This window comes from Brachyistius frenatus, unplaced genomic scaffold (genome assembly GCF_029030835.1).
Source record: "Brachyistius frenatus isolate BFR_SWC_R1_liver_20210118 unplaced genomic scaffold, ASM2903083v1 Contig_1, whole genome shotgun sequence".
NCBI classification, from domain to species: domain Eukaryota; kingdom Metazoa; phylum Chordata; class Actinopteri; family Embiotocidae; genus Brachyistius; species Brachyistius frenatus.
In genome coordinates, this window is record NW_027210600.1 from 1,718,954 (window position 1) to 1,739,707 (window position 20,754).

Genomic DNA, 20,754 nt, shown 5'->3' on the forward strand with positions numbered 1-20,754 from the left:
ATGTTATTGTGTAAGCGCGGGCTCGGCACCGTCTTTAGCGAACGTGCGTGTACGTGAGGCTGATGTGTTCTGTACCGCAGGATTAAATCAGTATGTGTTGGTTTACATTCTTCTTTCTGTCTGATCCACAGCAGGGGCCTACTACCCTGCACAGCCTCAGTTCACCCCTTCGGTGCAGGCGGCACCCGTCATTATGAACCCTGCCCCTCAACAACAGCAGCCACCACCTCAGCCTCCCCAACACATCCCCACTAAACGGGAACGCAAACAGGTACAGTCAGCATTCCTCCACACAAAACACGTTTCACATTCAACTGCTCATTGTGGCTGGATCTGTTGTCCTCACAATTACAAGTAATTCAACTAATAAGTAACAATTCATGAGCAGAATAATGTGCTCGTAAACCGAGAATAGGCCTTTCACATCGTTCAACTTGTTTGAAATAGTTCATAGGACGGTACCGCAGTTTTAAAGGAACAGGTCACCTAAAATGGAAACATTTTGTCATCAGCCCTGTTTGGAAAATATGTTTTATCAGTGTGTTTTATATTAATTCCATCTGAATACATTTTTTACTTGTGAAAAACTCCAGAAACTCGGTGGTTGTGTAACTACATGTCATATTTTGAGTGCATAACTGCGTGGAAAGTGACACACATGACAACATGCAGTGTAAAATGTATCCGCAGGGTGTACTTACAAATGTACAAAAAAATTGGGTGAGAAACGCTGAAAGTAAATTTATTGGCATTTTAAAAGCTTGGAGATGTAAACTTCTCTTGCTGATTGATTCAGTGCTTAAGAAGATTACTAATATGTTCTGCACTGATTAAAAACTATATCCCTCCCCCCCCTAGATTAAGACTTTCTCTTTGCTTGCTGAATTCCTGCAGGAAACAATGTGTTTAGTTATCCAAGGGGAACTCCACCTGTGTTTCACGTGGACAAGTGTCTTCACAGGTCTTCAGGAGTTCAACTGCATATATGTGGAAAAAAAGTAGTGCGAAGCTTTAAGTGTTTCTGAGGACTGTTAGAAGTTCTGGGAATGTTGAGTTGGAAAGACGTGAGCTTACTTCTCTGTTAAGGACTGAGGTTTGAAGATACATTAGGAGCTGCTAGCTCATCCATCTCTGACCAAACTTTCAGTGCTTAAGTTGCATTGAGGGTCATGTAAATGGAAGAATTAAACAGGGTAGAAGATGTTTTTTTTTTTTTTTACTGTCCATTGTGAGTACAGTGGTGTCATTGAAACACTCTTTTTAACCTTTTAAATCCTTATAAACGGGGTAAAATGCATTATGAGAGGGCATTCAAGGATCAGTCTTAAACATGAGCCAAAGACAGTCGAGTTGGTTTAAAAACTCTATTAAAATTGATCCCACTGTAAAGTAATACTGCAGCTTTTTAATCCAGTTACAAAATCAGTCAGTCCCTCCAGGGAATTCAAATCTCGTGATCGCAGTAATTAAAGCAAATTCGACCAACCTCTACAATGTTTGGAGGGGCTTTCAGTTTCGCAAAATTCCCGCCATTTCTTGGCAGTAAAAGTGCTCAGTCGAAGCTGTGCTGAAGGTATTAAAGAACTAAGTAAGGCTTTCCGAACAGACGTTGCTTTATCAACAAAAATAACTCCTCATTACAGTCAGTGACAGGGTTGATGGGAAATGTAGTGTTATCATGAGAATCAGCCACAGATCGCTGCACTTTCCTCCGTCAGTCTAATCATCACATAATGTGCTCAATTACATGAGTTTTATACAGACTTCCAGTTCCATTTTGCACTTGTTTTTGTGCATACAGTATGTGTTGAATTATTATTATTATTATTATTATTCAAAAAGCATTTAAAGCAGTTCTTTTTCCAGAAGATGCAGCCTTTGTGTTGTACATAACAGCCACAGCCTGTCTGATTTATGAAGCTTTTATGAGTCAGGATCTCTTTTGTAACTTTGAGCTCCAAAGCTCTGTAAGCTCAGCAAATACAAAAACATTTCCAGCTTTTAGGATGTGCACCATGTTTATCATCAAGGGAAGTGATTATGTGTGATTCTTTCTTTGAGGTAGCGGTCTAAAAAAAATGTTTTCCCTCAAATTGCAATTTTTGTTAATCACTGCAATTCCACAACAACAAAAATTACATAAAATTTCACAAATGGCATCAGAATTGTTTTGGAAAAGACGCTGCCAAACCAAGCGTTCCTAATCGCAGCATCACAAGATAGTGCCCTGGAATCCTGGAGGGACTGAAGAATATACTTCGCAAACTTGACATTTTAAGTCAGTGCATGAAGGAAGGTCTGTGGTGGAGGTGAGGAATGTGGAAAACGAATGTGCTGCATTGACCCTTTCAGTGCAGGAATCAACATCTCCCTGACAGTAATATAGAAGTATTAGTATTATTTCTCTCCTAGTGATCTAATGACCTGATGGTGGTGAGATTATTAAACCCAGCTTGGTGTGTTTTAATCTCTCTGAAGAAGATTCTTGAGTCTGGACATTGAGATGATTTTGCTGATTGAAGCAGACAGCGATGAGCTTGAACTTAACTCCTTGTGCTGCACAACTAAGCTGCTGTTCGACATATTCCCTGCTTCTACAGTATGTCTAGTGTTTCCTCTGCTCTCTAAGATGGCCCTCGCCTGGTATGTGGTAGCTCTCTGTGAAATGAAGCCCCAGTTTGTGCCTCTCATGTAATCATAGTTTTTACACTGGAGACTTCTGCAAGCGCCGAGTGAAAAATATAAGCCACTGCTTGCTATACTGTCTGTGTCACATCCGCACTAAATCTGAAGCCGACATCGCAAACTCACAAGACGAGGAGTCTTTGGAGAAACCTGCACCACAAAATCTGCTTTTATGAGTTGTGTTTGTGCTTACTTACACACCACAGGCTTTGCATTTTAGTTTTTTTGGGGGAGTGAGTCACTTTGAGAGAGCAGGTAGAGATCTGGTTTCTTATAAAGTGACTATTTACAGTCACTGTGTTGTGAATCCATCATGCTATTTGGCTGCCCAACAGTACACTGTCTTTCTGACTTATATGCAACTACATAAAGCCTCAGACAGGTCTGAACATTGTGGGTTTTAAAAGTTGAAGTGCTTTTTCACCTGTTGCTGTCCTATGTAACTGCAACCATCCACCCAGCAGGGTGACTTGCAAAAGCTGTAACTTTGAAAGTTGCCTTTTTTCCCTACTTCACTCTCCCTTTCGCTATGTGTCAAAGAGAAAACCCAAAGGGGAGGAGGGAGTGAAGGACATGTCAGCACATAGCTCAGCTCCACGTGGCCACCGGTCTCCTCCCCTTTGTGAGCCGGAAGGACTAACCAGGCAGCCTTCCTCGGCTGCTGTGCTGTCCCCCCTCCTCTTCCTGTGCTGGTTTCCTCTGCTCTCAGGAGACATCAGCCTGACAAAAAAAAAAAAAAAAAAAATCCCCCCAAAAAACTAGAGGAGGGACTTGAGCCTGAGTGTGCTGCTAACAGAACAGAGAGAATGAGGAAAGGGGGAGTTTCTTGTGCTAGCTGCAGCTCATTTGATAATGATAACTTCTTTTTTTTTTCCCTGGAAACCCTCCCATTCCCCCTAACATGCCCCTCCTTCACTCTCCGGCCCCTTTAACTGTCTGTTAGTTTCTGTGGGTGGGGGTGCGCATTCCAATACCATAGCTTTACAAGGCCAGTCGCTTTATCCTTTCCTCCTCCCGCCCCCCCCCCCTTCTGTTCAGCATATGAAAGAGGCAGAGAGTGAGTCAAGTTGCTAGCTAGCCTGCCATTTAGGCCCAGCCCTGCTCACTCCTGTTCTGCCAGCGTGTAGCTCTGCTGTCTCAGCCTGGATGTGTGCTGTGCGAGTTAAGCTGAGGCGAAACTGCTCTGTGTATCCACCCGGGGTTTAAAGTCCAGCCATAAGCCAGCTGGAGCAGCTACTCCAGCCCCAGGATGAGAGAGGCCCACCAGGGTTTGTAGTGCTCCCAGAGAGGAGTAGCAGACAAACTGAATCAGGTAAAGGTCAGTAGCATTGAGCAAATATTGTTTCATTTGAAGTTAAAAGTAGGCCAGATTGCAAAAGTGTTCTAGCAGGTCACTTGGAACTTTTTAGGTTAATTGTCCAGTGAGTGTGTGTGTGTGTGTCACTGTAGTTAGCTGCCTTCTGGTTCATACCACTGTCATGACTGATCTGACTTCCCAGAGTAAATACTTCGAGTTGGACTGAGAGAAGTGGACCGCAGAATACAAAACACGGGTTTGCAGCAGGTTTGCAGCGTATGGGCACTCCTTGAGAGTTGGTGATCAGACTTTTCACTCACTTTTTCCCCCTTCTGCCCAAGTGTTGTGTGTGTGTGTGTGTGTACACACACACACACGCCTTCTTTTGTCTGACCTGGTGGTGCTTTGCCTTCATGAGACTCAGAACAGCCTAAAGCAGCAGTGGAATTTGACAATTTTCGCCTGAAGTTGGTTCATTTGATTGCCGCTCAGTCAGATGGCTTTTCTGGTGACTCAGAGGCCAAAGCACATTCAGTTGCGCAGCAGAGGAATTTGCATGGCGGTTGTTGTTTGGATTTTTGTGCCTCAGTGTTCAGACTGTGAGAAATGTAGCTCTGATTGAATAGAGGCAGCTAGAGAGTCATAGCGACAGCGAGGCAACAGAAGGGGGGGGGGGGACGACTGTAGACGTTGCACCACTGTAAGGCAACTCTTCTCATACATGTTGCTGTCCTCACCCTTTCGATAGTCTCTCTTTATTTGAGGCAGATTTTATTTCGCAAGTGTATTTCTCTGCACTTCCCTGTTGTTCTACCTTGTACCAACAGCTCATCTGCTTCTTTTCCTCCATAGATCAGAATAAGAGACCCTAACCAGGGCGGTAGAGACATAACAGAGGAGATTATGTCAGGGGGCCGCAGTGGCTCCACCCCAACCCCCCCACAGGTGAGCCACCGAACCGCCTTCTGCACTAAACCTACTTTTGTAACACTGGCACATGTCAGTTTTAGAAACTCATTTAATTCAGTCTTATAATAAATATAGTCTGTAAGTGTCTTATAATAAATATAGTCTGTATGTTTCTTTTAATAAATGTATAGTCTGTATGTTTCTTAGGAAATATAAATTCTGTGTTTCTTCTAGTTTCTACTGTGTAAATGTCAGCTTAGGTATTTTTATTAGGTACATTTACATCTACATGTAAAACAAGGGGTAACTTGTCCATATGTTATCCATATTAATGCCCGTGTTCGTGTTACACTCCAACCTGTCAAAATTAAACTCCTCTTTGACTGCTGACATGTGGCTCTTATCGCCGACTAGGACCTAACATGAAAACATTTTTCCCTTGACAAACGGAAACATTTGTGTCGTCCTCGCCGCGAAAGTCACGCCTCTGTTTTTGTGTGCATGTCTCCGTACAGACAGCCATATCGGGATCAGAAAGTACGCCTGTGGTCCAGGCTAACGGTGAGAGCATCCCAGCTGCTGCTACACCAGCACTGGTCAGACCAGGTGAGTGCCACATACACAGAGCTCCCAACACAGCCTCACAAAGATATGAATGAAATTATCCCCCATATTACACCATGTATCATTTATCATGTATTTTATTTAACAATATGTGTTTTTTGTTATCCATTAGCTTTCATTTTGATTTAATTAGGTCTTAAATTCCTTGAAACGTTTTATGTTACTGCTTGAAAAGTGAAATGTTTCCTTTTAAGATCAATTCACTGTTTAGAATAATGTTTCCTGAGAAATGGAGACGGGGAGGATTGACCTTGTTGTTGTGCATGACTTTATGTTTCATAAACTAGCTTACTTAAGTACAGTAATTGGAGACCAAACCTAATTAATTTAACAAACCGACTTTGTGAATATGAGCACTGTCCTCCACAAGTCCAGCTGCAGCGTCTCACGATGAGGGACTGGACTATTTTTAGATATAGTGCAACAGCCACCAATTTGTTGATGGAAGTTAAAGCTGATTCTGCTGGATAGTTGTTTTGTGTTGCCTTGAATTCCACCCAAAATGCTCTCAAATGCAGACCACTGTGTTTTTAACGCTCCGTGTCATAAACGTTTGAAAATTATTGATCCGATTTGAGCAGATCGCTGGCGGCAGCCATTTTAAGCATTCTTGGCCGATCTGACACGGTGTTCAAAGCTGATCTAAAGAGGATTTGTTTGTGTGGCTGTGAAGTGCAGATGTACAAGCAGCTGATCTGTACAACATGCAGTGTTTAAAGGGAAAAGTGTTTGTAGCTGCTCTGAACAGCCACACGTGGTTAGGTGAAAAACCGGCTGTCAGTAGAGGTGATAACTATTGAAATATGGGAGTAACGGCGCATATTTTCAGTCACACTCGCCTACGTTCATGTTGTTGCACTTAGTTGTTCTCATGAAAACTGACAGAAATACCAGAGAAGCAGCTTATTACTCTGTCGCCTGTACACACCTGACAAACCGCTGTGTGAAGTTCCCAGAAAAGTGCAGAAAGTTGTCAATTGTAAAAACATGGAGTTCTTTAACTGGACTGTGTAACATGTTGTCTTTTCTGACTTTTGACCCTGTAGATGACAGAGGGAAACCTACGCCTCCTCCTCTGTCAAAGACCCCTGAACTTGCAAAGTGTGAGCCCATCCCCACAGAGGCTTCCTCCTCTGACACAAACACTAAGGCCTCCCCCCCCCCTCTACTATCAGAAGCTGAGAGCACCCCTGTCGACTCCAATTCCACACTCGCACCCAGCACTCTGGTTGCGGACGTGATGGATTCCCCCCCACCTCCCAGGGAACGCACACCGCCCCCCCAGTCGGCACCTGAGGTCCCTGCCTACCCCGCACCCCTCCCCGACCCCAACCCTGTCCCCGACCCTGTCCCCGTCCCCGTCCCCACCTCCTCTGAACAGAACAAAACCGAGAAAGCCACAGAGGCAAAAGAGGAGTTGGTGAAAGAGGTGGAGACTAAAGCAGAGGAGGTATCTCCCTCTTCGGACACTCCCCTCGCTCCCCCCTCCACCACTAACGGTGTGGCAGAGGTGGAGCCAGAAAGGCCGTCGGTCACTATACCACCCAGCCACCTGGAGGCCCCTCTGGAGTCTCCCATTGCACAGCCCGAGGAACTCTGCCTCCCTAACGGCCTGCCTCTGCCTCAAGAAGCCGAGACTTCTGCCATCAGAGCAGCCGAGTGTGACGACAGCCCCATAGCCGAGCCAGACGTCCCACAGCAGCCGGTCGTACAGCAGCCCGTCGTACAGCAGCCCGTCGTACAGCAGCCCGTTGTACAGCAGCCCGTCGTACAGACCTCCACAGCCGTCACCCAGGCAGTGCCTCCACCGCTCGTCCAGGCCACACCTGCACCCGCCGATCAGGAGGGTCCCCCTGAACCGGTCGTTCGGGCGGCGTCTCCCGAGCCTGAGGCGCAAAAAACGGTCCCTACAGTTGCCCTGGAGCTGAAGGAAGAAACTCCGGCGCTCCAGTCCAACGCCAACGAGGAGGAGACGCCATCTCCCGCAGAGACGGTCACCGTAGCGGACGGCGCCCCAGAAATGGTGCCCTCTCCCCCGCATCCCGCAGCAGAGGAGAGAGAGGACACCCCTCCTCCTCAAACCATCACCCCTGCCCTCGTAGAAACTACTATGCAAGGTCAGTCTCTTCCCAATATTTGTGTATTTAATTTCTGTAGTATGTGTTTGTGCTCTCTGTAAATATGACGATCTCCGTCATCCATACAAAATATTCTCCTGCAGCAGGACTCTTCTGTCCGTTATGTTTGTACTGATCTGGTCTTCCTGTCTGTAGCTGCTGTGTCTGTGCCAAAGAAGAAGAGGAAGATGAAGGATCTGAACAAAAAAGAGGCAGTGGGAGACCTCCTTGATGCCTTTACAGAGGTGTGTGTGTAGTAATGCATCAATTCTTTTATTTCCACGCTGTTCCTCCCTGTTGTAACGACTCTACACCTGTTGTAACGACTACAGTTACTCCACACAAAAGGCAGCAGTTTAAGCCTAAAATCAACCGTTAACTTTCACATTCCTGGAAGATGAGCTGTAGCCTCCAGGGGTGATTCTTATTTAAATGTAAATGTGAGTCGTTTTAAAATTCCATACTTGACTCTCCCGACAAAGGAGCAGGTAGTGGTCCCGCCCGAGCCAGAGCCGGCCCCGGCCCCCGCACCAGAGCCCCCTGCTGCCGCTCCTCCCGCCCCAGAGGAGGCTGACCTGACCTGGGAGGACAAGGAGGACAAGGAGGACAAGCTGGATGCTGAGAACATTCAGCCAGATTCGTCGGAGCCGACGGCCACCGACAAGAAATACCAATACAAAGAGGGTGGGTCTCTGAACCTTGATACCAGTCAGTGCTCTGTGCTGACACTTCACTTTAACGATGACTTTATCTCACTTTGCATTTCCAAGTTAGCAGTGTGTCACTAGACTGCGGTCACGTTTGCTTCCCTGTAACGGAGGGAGTGGCTCTGGCCCTGATTGGGCTCCTGTTGATACGAGTGTTCAGTGGAAAACGATACTAATATGTCGGCGGGACACTTTGCTCTCTGGTGGCTTTTCTCTTGAACAGAACAGTCGTGAAAGGGTCCTGCAAAAAAATTAATTCACCAGATCTTTTTGAAAAAGATATGTGTAGTCACACAATTTATGAATTCATTCAAACATTGCTGTTCGGTCTTCAGGGTTTCCACTAATCATGAAATATCATGGAATTATAAAAAGTCTATTCAAGACATGAACAGTCAGGGGATCTGACCTTTTTTTCCCCCGACATCATGGAAAATCATAAAACTCAGTTTGTACCATGTCTAAATTCAATTTTCCATTCATCAAAATGTAACATTTTCATGAAGTATTTCTCTATATCGTGTTATTTCACGTGTTTCCTGATTACTTTTATCAACTTCCTGCTCATCAACACTCACTTTAGTCAAGATGTGCTTTTTCCTGTAGCTGCTAATGAAGGCAGGAAAATAAACAGCTACAGAACAATGACTTCAGAGATTAGATATTAAGAGAGGATGACAGGAAAGCTGCAAGTAAAGTTTGTAAAACTACAGTTGATCTATCGGGAGAGAGGCAGACACGCCGCCCTTATGAAGCCGGCGGGAGCACCAGCTGTGAACCAGGCGTCCATCACTGCTCGGCTGCAGCCCAGTGGAGCAGCGATGTGCTTGGTTTTGTCTGGTCAGCACAAAGGTGGACTGTTTTTCGGTTCATTACAGGTCATGGAAGTTCAACTTTTTAGTCAGTGAAAGTCAGGGAATTGGACATTTGACTTCCAGTGGGAACCCTGTATCTTCCCCCTTGTGGACATGATATGTATTGCAGTATCAAACTGACAAGATCTTTGCTGAGTTGGCAGCATTACATTTTTAACATGTTCCCATTTTCTTCTCAGGGAAAACTTGAACATGTTGTCAATCAATCAATCAATTCAACTTTATTTATCTTTTCGTACATTTTGGTGCAGTTCAAAGTGCTTCACAGATGATTGACAGGCCAACAGTAAAACAGACAGTTGTTTACCAGAAAATTACAATAAATGTGAGAACAAATTAAAAACATGAAATTGAAAGGAAAATAAGACTATTTAAAAAAAAAAACATGTTGAGATCAGTGCACGCAAGACAATTGAGATAATAGAAATGTAAGAGATAAATAAAAGCATGACAATAAGAGTGGTAACAGTGAGATAAGAACTAGAAACTCAAAATGAGAATACAAATTAGGCCAATGCATTTAAAAGATAAAAATTACAATTAAACTGAAGGTAGTATAAAACATGACATGATAGGTAAGAGCAATAAAAGTATGTAAAAATAACTAAAAGGACGATGAAAAGTGTGAAGGAAATTATCGAAAAGCAAATAGATTAAAAGAAATTATTAAATGTGAATATGATGAAAATTAAAATGTCTTTTAATAGAAGAGCATTGTGGGTATTTTGCGTTTCAGAACAATGGAAGCCGATCAACCCAGAAGAGAAGAAGCAATATGACCGAGAGTTTCTTCTGGGCTTCCAGTTCATCTCAGCCAGCATGAACAAGCCCGAAGGTCTACCAGCCATCAGTGATGTCGTCCTGGACAAGGTGAGGACACTTCCCCTTAACCCTGAATTATTTCTGTTCCTCAAATAAATAGTCTTTCATTTTTCTTTGTTCGTTTCAAAGCATTTAAAACATGTCTGGGTGTAGTTTGAATTGTAATACACGTTATATGTGCAAAGTAAAGGGTGTCGTATCATCCGTGTTTGTAATTGAAGTGCTACAAACATAAAAAGATGGCTGCATTACATCTTAGTGAGCATTGTAATTAAGTTCCAACCCTGGTTTCTCTCTCTTCAGGCTAATAAGACCCCGCTGCGTCAACTTGACCTCAGTCGCCTTCCAGGGATGAACTGCGGTCCCGACTTCACACCCTCCTTCGCCAACCTCGGCAGACCTGGCATGGGAGGAGGAGGAGGCGGCAGAGGACCAGTGAGTTCACATTTCCTTGACGTGACCTAGAAGATAACAGTCCATGAATTAAAACGACGTCTTTGCCCTCTTCCCCTCTCTTTGCTCCCAGCCTCCAGGAATGGGCCTCGGAGTCGGTGGTCCGCGTCGCTCCCAACAGATGCAGAGGAAGGAGCCGAGGAAGATCATCACCAGCATGTCGCTCTGTGACGACGTGCAGCTGAACAAGGCGGAGAAGGCTTGGAAGCCCGCGGGGAAGAAAGCTGTTCGCACCCGCGCGGCGGAGGAGGAGGTCGAGGAGAGCGAGCCGGAGCAGATGAAGACCCAGGAGCTGTTCAAACGGGTCCGCAGCATCCTCAACAAACTCACCCCTCAAAAGTTTCAACAGCTCATGAAACAGGTGACGGAACTGACTATTGACACTGAAGAGAGGTTGAAAGGAGTCATAGACCTCACCTTCGAGAAGGCCATCTCCGAGCCAGACTTTTCGGTGGCCTACGCCAACATGTGCCGCTGCCTTATGGGGGTAAGTGACACCACACCCAGCATGGACACATAGGTTAATAAGCTTGAATATGTACTTGCTGTTTCCATGTTAACTTGTGTGCTCAGAACTTGGTGCTACAGTATGTTGCTTTGATACCGTGTTTTTTTTCATATCATTTTTTCTATCATCTTATGATAATGAGGAGAAAATTCTGTAAATAATTTTACAGTCTTGATTTCTACATGACGGGTGAAAGGACCACATTACCTGAAATGCTGAACGTTGTGAGGCTGATCGATAATTAGTACTAGTGTGCCGAGTCGTATCACCTCTGGGTCCCTTTACTAGAAGATAATAAAAGCTGGTTGTTTGATAAGAAACTGGATTGATGACTTCGGACAGCTGCCTCCATCGCGGGCTGAATGATGGGAAAGCTGCAGGCTGCTGAAAGATTGCAATAATCATGAGATGTTTTTAATACAGGCTTTAAGCTCAAAGTTGGATCAATAAGGGGGAAAAAAGGGAAAATGATGCTTTAATGAATATTTCTTTGATTCATTTAAAAATCGGTACTTCCCAAAACACTTCGGAAGAAACAACTTGTTTTTTGTCTTGTTCCTGTGGGTAGTGAACAGAACTATGTTTTTGCAGCAGTGCTTATCATTGTAGTGCTCGTTAACAAGTCTCTGCTACGCTCCTGTTATGACTTTACATTAGTAGCACGTATCTGGGCCACTGATTGTCGTGATGGGATTGAGGAACCGAGGAGCCACTTTAACACCACGTAAGCCTCCAGCCCGTCTTCTTCCCGCTCGTTTCTGATGCCCACTCTCTCTGCTCTTTTCAGCTTAAAGTCCAAACCACAGAGAAGCCGGCCGGCACTGTGAATTTCCGAAAGCTGCTACTAAACCGATGCCAGAAGGAGTTTGAGAAGGATAAGGACGATGACGTGATCTTTGAGAAGAAGCAGAAGGAGCTGGAAGCTGCAGCAGGGGTAGAGTGCCGAATCATGAAATATGAAATATAGGCTGGGCTCTTCATTTGTGCAGAAAGGAAATCATGTTGATTGTTAAACTTGGATGTAGTAGGATGGTTTTATTGAAGAACATCATATTTATGTTCCAGATTGTGCTTTACGTTAAACGTCTAAAATGTTTTCGGAACCAGCTAACCATCCCTCCTCTGCTGTTTCCTTTTCTCTTTCCTCTCTTGTTTTTTGTTTCCCCCGGCAGGAGGAGGAGAAGCAGCGCCTCCGTGAGGAGCTACAAGACAGTAAAGACAAGGCCAGGAGGCGCTCGCTGGGCAACATCAAGTTCATCGGCGAGCTCTTCAAGCTGAAAATGCTCACCGAGGTCATCATGCACGACTGCATCGTAAAGCTGCTCAAAAACCACGACGACGAGTCGCTGGAGTGCCTGTGTAGACTGTTGTCCACCATCGGCAAGGACCTGGACTTCGAGAAGGCCAAGGTACACAACATGCTCACAGTTGTGGCGCGTGACATACGTGTGTGTGTTCAGATATACACGCTGATAAATGTCTTTTTCGACAGAGTTTTGATTTGATATTGAAAGTTGAGTGACTGAACAGTTCACTCATCGAGCAGTTGTGTCCGTCCTCAGCCTCGAATGGACCAGTACTTCAATCAGATGGAGAAAATAATAAAGGAGAAGAAGACGACCTCCAGGATCCGCTTCATGTTGCAGGATGTGCTGGACCTTCGATGGGTAATTCATGATACACACACACACACACACACACACACACACACACACACACACACACACACACTGTATACCACGAGCTTACACAGTCTAAAAATAATCAAGCTTTTTTTCCCCTTTATAACTCAGAAGAAAGCGTTTTTGAGCAGATAAAAGCGTCGCTGCCAGGCTCATCTTGTTGTTATCAGCAAACCATACTGTGCAACCAGCAGCGGCGTCACCTGTTAGTTTGTGAACGGCCGCCAGGAAGCCTCGAGTTTGGATTTTGGCCGGCGGCATGTTGCTAGTTTAGAGCGGTTTGGAGCAGGAAGTGACCATATTTGGACCAGATGGGGGGAATTATTTTCACCGCCACAAAAGTAATAAAAAAGGAGCGACTTTAGCAAAACCGAGATAACTTCGTGGAGAAATTTGATTGACTTAGAATTTTCTGAGCCCAGTTGAATGGGAGTCTACAGAGCTGGAGGGGTTTTGGAGCCGACCTCTGGTGGTATTACATCTTAAGGCGTCGGCCTCGTTTTTCAGAGCCAGAAGCTCCGTCCACTTTTATATACAGTCAATGTGTATAGCCCATACTAGTTGTCTGACAAGGCAATGCACCATATTACTAATACAGTGACTAAATATCACTTTGCTGATCTCCGCTTACTATTCAGGATCAGTTGTCCCCAATGGGTTCAATCATTTTCTTGTTACTGCATGTTTAGTGTATTATTTGTCATCTCTTGCAACACTGTCGTGCGTTTTGCGATTGATTTCGTCACATTTGTGGTGTTTTTTGTGACTGTGTTGAAGACTACGTCAACACTAAGCCGGCTCTGTGTAAAAACATATCTGTTCCTCTCGGCTCTGGCCGTCTGCTCCCATCACAGAGAGATTTCCACTGTGTGAGTCTCATGAATGGAAGAAAGAAAGAAGCGGCTTCCTCAACTCTGTAATGCGGGGCAGCTCCCAAACACAGAGCTGCTCGGTGCCATAGGCCGAGACAACACCAACAACTCCATCCCCATGTTAATTCATCCTCCAGTAATCCTTCAAAAGGACTGTGTTGTGTCATCGTATGTGTTTGGCAGGTTTTTTTTTTTCTTTCTGTAATTCAGTCCGCTGGTGTTGAAGCTCACTTTTCTGAAGGAGTGCTGCAATCCTGTAGTTTGGCATCCAGTCCCGCCCGCACAATGTTACAAACGATTTTACAAGCCAAAATCAGCTGCTCCAAGTCAGCACACAGGCCCAATTTAGCTGTGAAACACAAACTGTATTCTTAGTTATTTTCCTCCCTCAGCAAAGCCTCCAGTGAACACTGTACTTATCGTACTGCAGGTCAGTTGAAATGACAAATACTGTATTACAGTTATGTCAGTGTGAACTGTTACTTCCTTTGTGGTAGGAATCGGTGATAATGAACAACACTTTCATTGTGCGTATTTCAATATTGGAAACTCCCGGTCCTTGCATTGTTTTGTCGTCACTCACTGCTGTCCTGTATTCCCTCCTCCCCAGAACAACTGGGTGCCCCGGCGAGGCACCCAGGGGCCCAAGACCATCGACCAGATCCACAAAGATGCCGAGCTGGAGGAACACAGGGAGCACATGAAGGTTCAGCAAGCCCTCATCTCCAAGAAGGAATCCGGCGGAGGCCAAGGAGGCAGGATGGGTGGGGGAGGCCCCGGAGGTCGCGGGGGCCCTCACACACAGGGCCGCGGCGCTCCTCCCCAGGACGAGGGCTGGAACACGGTGCCCATCTCCAAGAACCGACCTATCGACACCTCTCGCCTTAGCAAAATCACAAAGGTAGGCAAGACCGCGCACAAACATATTTTAATCAACAACCAGTTGGAAGTTTCAGTCGGTAGTTTGTTCTTAACAAACTCTCCCCTCTTTTCAGACTCCTGTTCTTGACTTCAACAATCAGTTGCTTGCCCCAGGAGGCAAAGGCACATGGGGCAGCTGGGGAAAGGGCAGCAGCGGTGGCACCACTGCCAAACCTGCAGATGCTGGTAGGTTTTCCCACCTGATGGGATTGGTTTAGTTTATTAGATTTATTTCAAACAAGGACCATTAATCTCAGAAAGAGGACCGGATTTAATTTCCACTTGCAGTCCCGAGACGGGTGAAAGGGAAAATTTTAGAACGAAATCTACTATTTCTGCTTCAAATGAGCCGATGGCCCACCGACACTCACCCACGCAACCAAGACACACTTAACAGGAATAAACAGATATTGAAATATTACACGTTCAAATTATTCAACAAATATGCGCCGAGTGGAGAAACTCAACGCTGAAAGTCAACTTGTTTTGTGTGTATCTTCATGTCCAGGCTCGGAGTCGGGCAGCCGTCCGGCCACCAGCACTCTGAACAGGTTCTCCGCCTTGCAGCAGCCGTCGTCCTCCACAGGCTCCTCCCTGGACTCGGACAGAAGAGTTCCTCAGAGGTGAGCGGCACATTTTCACCAACAAATGTAGTGCGTCTCTGCACAGACTTCGCACTCGTCCCTCTCCCTGTCGTTTCCCTGACTCTCCGTTCGCTCCACAGGAACAGCTCGAGTCGAGAACGCGGCGACCGCTTCGACCGCGGCGGCGGCGACCGCTTCGAGCGGCGGGAAGATCGCGATCGAAACCGCCTGCAGGTCACCAAACGCAGCTTCAGCCGGGAGAACGAGGAGCGCAGCCGGGAGAGAGAGCAGCGCGGGTCGGCCGATCCCGTCCGCCGAGTGGCGAGCATGACGGACGACCGAGACCGAGGCAGCAGAGAACGAGCCAGGAGCAAAGAGAACGGTGGGCGGCGGGACGTGGCTGTTGTATAGATGGAAATATGATACGTAATAACGCAAATTTAAAAACCATTATACTCGAAGGGACCAGAAGCAGGAAACGTGAGATTTTGAGGTTAACAGTCGCTCTGTGGTCGACAAGCCATCAGTATAAACACGGATACATCACAGACTCTCATCAGCTCGCATGCAAGCGCAGCATGTCTGTAGTTTATTCTGTGGCCCCAAACTCATATTTTTCGGACAAATGACATTTCCAATACCACTTCTTTACTTAATAGGGAAAGACCACTGGCTGCACAGTTAACGAAAAAGAGAGTTTCACGAGCCAGTTATGCCGATATGAACGGTCGGTGGCAAAAATACAAGTCATCATTAAGTTTATGAAACTTTAAATACTCCTGCAGGTGTTTTCCACGAATTACTAAAAGTAAAAGAAAGAGAAAACAGTTTAGCCGCTGGAAAGAACCGTTTTTCCCTCCGTCCTTTGAACTGTGACATTTTGACAGCCGGGAACTGTATTTGTACTGTGACACATTGGTGTTTTATTATATTTATTTATTTGTTTTGTGTGTGAGCAGTGAAGCGGGAGAAAGCTGCCACCCCTCCACCTCCCCCGACCCCCACCAAGCCTGCCTTGACCGAGGAGGAGTTGGAGAAGAAGTCCACAGCAATCATTGAGGAGTACCTCCACATCAACGACATGAAGGTCCGCCGCGACACTCTGCTACTAAAACAGCACGGAAACATTTACTGCACTTAGACAGAACTACAAGGAACCAAAAACAGCCTTTTGCCTTCCGATTTGTATTTAACTTCATTTCTCTCGTCTTGACGTCTGCAGTGTTTCTAATTGCATGACGCCTGAACCCGTGTAATACCGAGTGGCGTTACAGAAGTGTTTGAGCACACACTGACAGCCAGGAGAGAACTGGAGATGCCGTATGAGTAACGCCCGTCTCACCCGTCCCTCTCTGTCCCTCTCTGTCCCAACAGGAGGCTGTGCAGTGCGTGCAGGAGATGAACAGCACTGAGCTGCTGTTCGTGTTTGTCCGAAACGGGCTGGAGTCGACGCTGGAGCGCAGCACCATCGCCAGGGAGCACATGGGCCTGCTGCTGCACCAGCTCATCAAGAACGGCCTCCTCCCCACGCAGCACTACTACAAAGGGTCAGTTTGAGCAAACTTTTCGGAGCGATCCGTTAGTGCAGAGTCTCCGATAAGGTTTGGAACAGCAGGATTCAAGATGAACGGAGGCCCGCAGGGAAAATCTTGACTTCAGTTCATGAATTAATCTCTGAAAGTTAATATTTTTGAAGCAGTTGGAGAAATTAAGAATTCTTGAAACCGCTCAAATCAGCCAAGAAAGAGTCGGTTTCCATATGTTTTGTGTCAATGCGGTGCCATGTTAATTAATCCTTCCATCTGTTGCGTCCTGTTCAACATTTGTTCTTTAACCTTTCGACGTGTGCGTGTTCAGGCTTCAGGAGATCCTGGAGGTGGCCGAAGACATGGCGATAGACATCCCACACATGTGGCTCTACCTGGCTGAGCTGATCACTCCCATGCTGCATGAGGGAGGCATCCCCATGGGAGAGCTGTTCGGGTTAGTTTCACCACTCGCGACCTTTTTTTTTTTTTTTTTTTTTTCCTGAAAAAGGTGAAGGAAAATAAAAACTGCAGCTGTGAAGCTAACTTGGTTTTTAATTTGATCTGCAGAGAGATCTCGAAGCCTTTGATCCCTCTGGGCAAAGCCGGACTCCTGCTGGTCCACATCCTCACTTTACTCTGCAAAGGAATGGTAAGAGCTCATCACTGTGATCGTCCATTATCCACTACACTGTGTGTACAGGGTGTTTAACATGTTTAATTATACAACAAGTGGTTCCGACCCGGAGATCTGATTGGTCAACTGTACATCTGGAACGTGCTCAAATCAGCGTGACATCACACCCTGCTCATCACGAGAAATATCACTCCGCCTCCTCAATGGGAATATACATTATAATATGCAATAAAATGTTGTTTTTACTTGTTATAGGTCTATTCAATACTAGTTTGACCGGTTATGTTTTAACACACGACACGGTGCAAAATTTGTTAAAATACATGAGTCCATGGATATCTGTTTTCAGTGGATATCTTATTTACAAGATTGAGCGAGCTCAGCAGTTTAGTGTTTCTACGTGCTGTGGTTATTCAGTTTGAGAAACGATGTCTAGAAAGCAATAAAACGGACTAGATCTTGTCTCTGTTGCTAGGGTCGTTGCTAACGGTCGGACTACTTGCTGGAGTAGTAAACATTGCATACATTACATAAGAGTCTACTGACTGACCTCATCACTGTCCTGCCAACAGTGACGTTAAAGAACAACCTCCAGTGTAATATTGCTTTAATCGAATTATTTTCATTCAGCAGTTTGATATAAAAAGTCACTGTTGAGCTCCGGATGTGTTAACGGCAAGTTGAACACCAGAAGAATGTAAATCAGTGACGTGTGTTTGTCCATCACTGTCCAACCATCTGTATCTGTCCTCCTTCAGAGCCATAAAAAGGTGGGAACGATGTGGAGGGAGGAAGGCCTCCGGTGGAAAGACTTCCTGCCTGAGGACGTCGACGTCAACAAGTTTGTGACAGAAAACGTGAGCGGTCACAGTGCATTCATCCAAAACATTCATCCAAATGTCAACAAGGGATGACATTTGTTAGACGTCCGACTTTTTATTTGTCGGAGTCCTCAAATTAATAACAAAAATAACTGGAAGTTAAAGCTCAAGTCGGGTCTAAAGTCTCTGTTCTGTCAGAAAAAACAAAACAAATCCTCAGAGAAACTTTTTTCGAGATCTCTGACCTTTTATAAAATTCACCTAAATTACTTGTATTTTTAATTGTCTAATCCATCCTTCTTTTTTCTGCTGCTTTTCCAGGTCCAGATTGATGATTAATTATTATTACTCATTATTATTATTACTGGAGCTGCAGTTAACACTGTAAAACTGTTAAATAAAAAATAAAAAAATACCCATCACAACTTCAGGGCTCAAGTTAATGTGAGATGTCTGGATTTTTTTTTTTCTGGTGAACAATCTAAAACTTCACTTATATTTAATTCGTTATAACGTGACACAAGAAAAAGGAAGAACGTTTCACAGTCGAGGTCTTTGAGCTTCAAATGTTTGCCAGACTCATTGACTTTCCACTTCAGTTGAAATTCTTCTGAGAATCTTTGCTAAAAAAATGTAAAAGATGCGAATGTATTAAGTTCTTGCTTCTGGAAAATGGATATTGTGTTTGTTGTGAAAAAGTGTTTTGAAGCCGTGACCGCTGAGCCTGCTGCTCCTCTCCGTCCGCAGGATGTGGAGTTCACGCTGGGCGACGAGTCGGAGGACAGCAGGAAGAAGGAGCTGGGCTCGGCCGAGCTCAGCAAACAGCTGGAGCGGCTGATCCACGACAAGGCCGACAACCAGAGGATCTTCGACTGGGTCGAGGTTTGTGGTCCGACCTCATCTTCATCTCTCTGTTCCACCGACGGCTTAAAATGAGGCCCGTACGGATATCTGTGTCGACACGAGTTGAAATCGCACTTTTAATGGGGTCAACACAGAACAGTTTCAGGGTTCCAAACACGAGACCAAATCTGCCGTCAAATACAACTCGTTTTACCAGTGGAGTCTGCAACATATATATATATTTTTATGTTAGGACTCACGAAAGGACAATTTGACCCTTAATGTTGCTAAGTCAAGTCTTCCATTTTTCTGCACACGTGTGAGCGGACATGTCTTGTCTCCGCAGGCCAACCTGGACGAGCAGCAGACCTCCTCCAACATGTTTGTCAGAGCGCTGATGACCTGCATCTGCCAAGTAGCCATCATCTGTGAGTCCATCTGCACACACGGCGCTCATTACAGACTACTAGAAGTGGATGAGATTTCACCGATCACTGTAACGATGTTGTTGGTGCTGAAGGAACGAACGTGTGCCAGTGAGGCAGAGGATGGAGTCCGGGTGAAAGCGACCACTGCAGCTAACATGAGAAACTGTCCCGCTGCAGGTGAGAACCCGTTCAAGGTGGACGGCGATCAGATGAAGCAGAGGGCCGAGCTGCTGCACAAGTACCTGAAGGACGAGCAGAAGGAGCTGCAGGCCCTCTACGCCGTGCAGGCTCTGATGGTGGAGATGGAGCAGCCGGCCAGTAAGTGGCTCATTCAAGCTCACCTTGTCCTTTCCCACGCCGCATGCTTGGTATTTTGTTGCCGCTTTCTGCGCTACCGCAAAAATAGAGAGATTGTTTTTCTTTCCCCCACTTTGCGGTGAAATTGGCTTCTAATTAGAAAATGTATCGGAACATTTCCTGTCCTCCCCCCCCCCCCGTCAGATCTGCTGCGGATGTTCTTCGACACGCTGTACGACGAGGACGTGATCAAAGAGGAGGCCTTCTACAAGTGGGAGTCGAGCAAAGACCCCGCCGAGCAGCAGGGCAAAGGCGTGGCCCTCAAGTCGGTCACCGCCTTCTTCACGTGGCTCCGCGAGGCCGAGGACGAGGACGAGTCCGACAACAGTTAGGGGGGCCCGCCGGGAGAACCGGGGGGGAGCGCAGGACGGATCCTCGGGGGGGGGGGGGGGGACGAGTGAATGTTCTGTCGAGGATTCAGACGAGTCTGAATCAGCAAAATCCTTCTGCATAAACAGAAAAAAAAAATCTAGAAAAAAAATTCTTCAACTGGGAGAGATTGTATTATGGATCGAAAGTTCGATCATTATTTTTTTTTTTTTTTTTTTTTTGGTGCTTGTTTTGGGTTTCTTGTTTTTCCCTGCGCAACCGAATGTCTTTTTTTGAAATAAATAAAGATACAGGATTAAATGGAGAGAGTAGATATGAGAGAATGCTGAGAAGCGTTCCTGGCAGGGGAGAAGCTGTAACGCCGCTTCTTTCAGAACTTTTTTTTTTTTGGAGGTTGTTCTCGAATGGCTTTTCCTCGCCACGGCAACACTATTCAAGACATTTTGCTTAATGACAGATTTAAAGATTAACTTTAAGAGGCTGTTCACATCTATATTTTTGATGAATTCACTGTCACACCACATGTCGGCGGTTCGATCTACATGACGCGCTTTATGTAGACGACGAGCTTTCTATTTCTTTTTTTTCCAGCGTCGGATGGTTGGAGTGTGTTTTATACAAAAAAAAAAAAAAAAAGAAAGGAAAAAAAAAAGAAAACTACAAGGATAAGTGACGAGAGAGCCGTCTAACAGACATTTCAGACAGGAGTTAAAAGTTAACGGTTGTGGACTCGCTGAGGAGATGAACACTGACCAT

At 45.6% G+C, this 20,754-nt stretch overlaps 1 protein-coding gene and 1 non-coding gene across 2 annotated transcripts in view; both read left to right on the forward strand.

Moving 5' to 3' along the window:
- The window catches only part of LOC138617545 (eukaryotic translation initiation factor 4 gamma 1), a 30,699-nt gene extending 10,318 nt beyond the window's left edge, over positions 1-20,381 (forward strand). The window contains 25 exon segments of the mRNA XM_069692666.1: positions 132-271; positions 4,835-4,927; positions 5,407-5,497; positions 6,562-7,632; positions 7,789-7,877; positions 8,115-8,316; positions 9,951-10,084; positions 10,340-10,471; positions 10,563-10,976; positions 11,785-11,931; positions 12,170-12,406; positions 12,560-12,664; positions 14,162-14,452; positions 14,547-14,658; positions 14,981-15,095; positions 15,197-15,438; positions 16,016-16,143; positions 16,431-16,603; positions 16,914-17,039; positions 17,153-17,234; positions 17,978-18,076; positions 18,788-18,922; positions 19,230-19,311; positions 19,489-19,629; positions 19,813-20,381. Coding sequence (XP_069548767.1) covers positions 132-271; positions 4,835-4,927; positions 5,407-5,497; positions 6,562-7,632; positions 7,789-7,877; positions 8,115-8,316; positions 9,951-10,084; positions 10,340-10,471; positions 10,563-10,976; positions 11,785-11,931; positions 12,170-12,406; positions 12,560-12,664; positions 14,162-14,452; positions 14,547-14,658; positions 14,981-15,095; positions 15,197-15,438; positions 16,016-16,143; positions 16,431-16,603; positions 16,914-17,039; positions 17,153-17,234; positions 17,978-18,076; positions 18,788-18,922; positions 19,230-19,311; positions 19,489-19,629; positions 19,813-20,000 — 4,769 coding nt within the window. The 3' untranslated portion in view covers positions 20,001-20,381.
- LOC138616860 (small nucleolar RNA SNORD66) lies at positions 11,632-11,706 on the forward strand. Its single transcript, XR_011310624.1, has one exon. It is a non-coding gene; the product is annotated as a small nucleolar RNA SNORD66 (small nucleolar RNA).
- Positions 20,382-20,754: the final 373 nt, after the last annotated feature.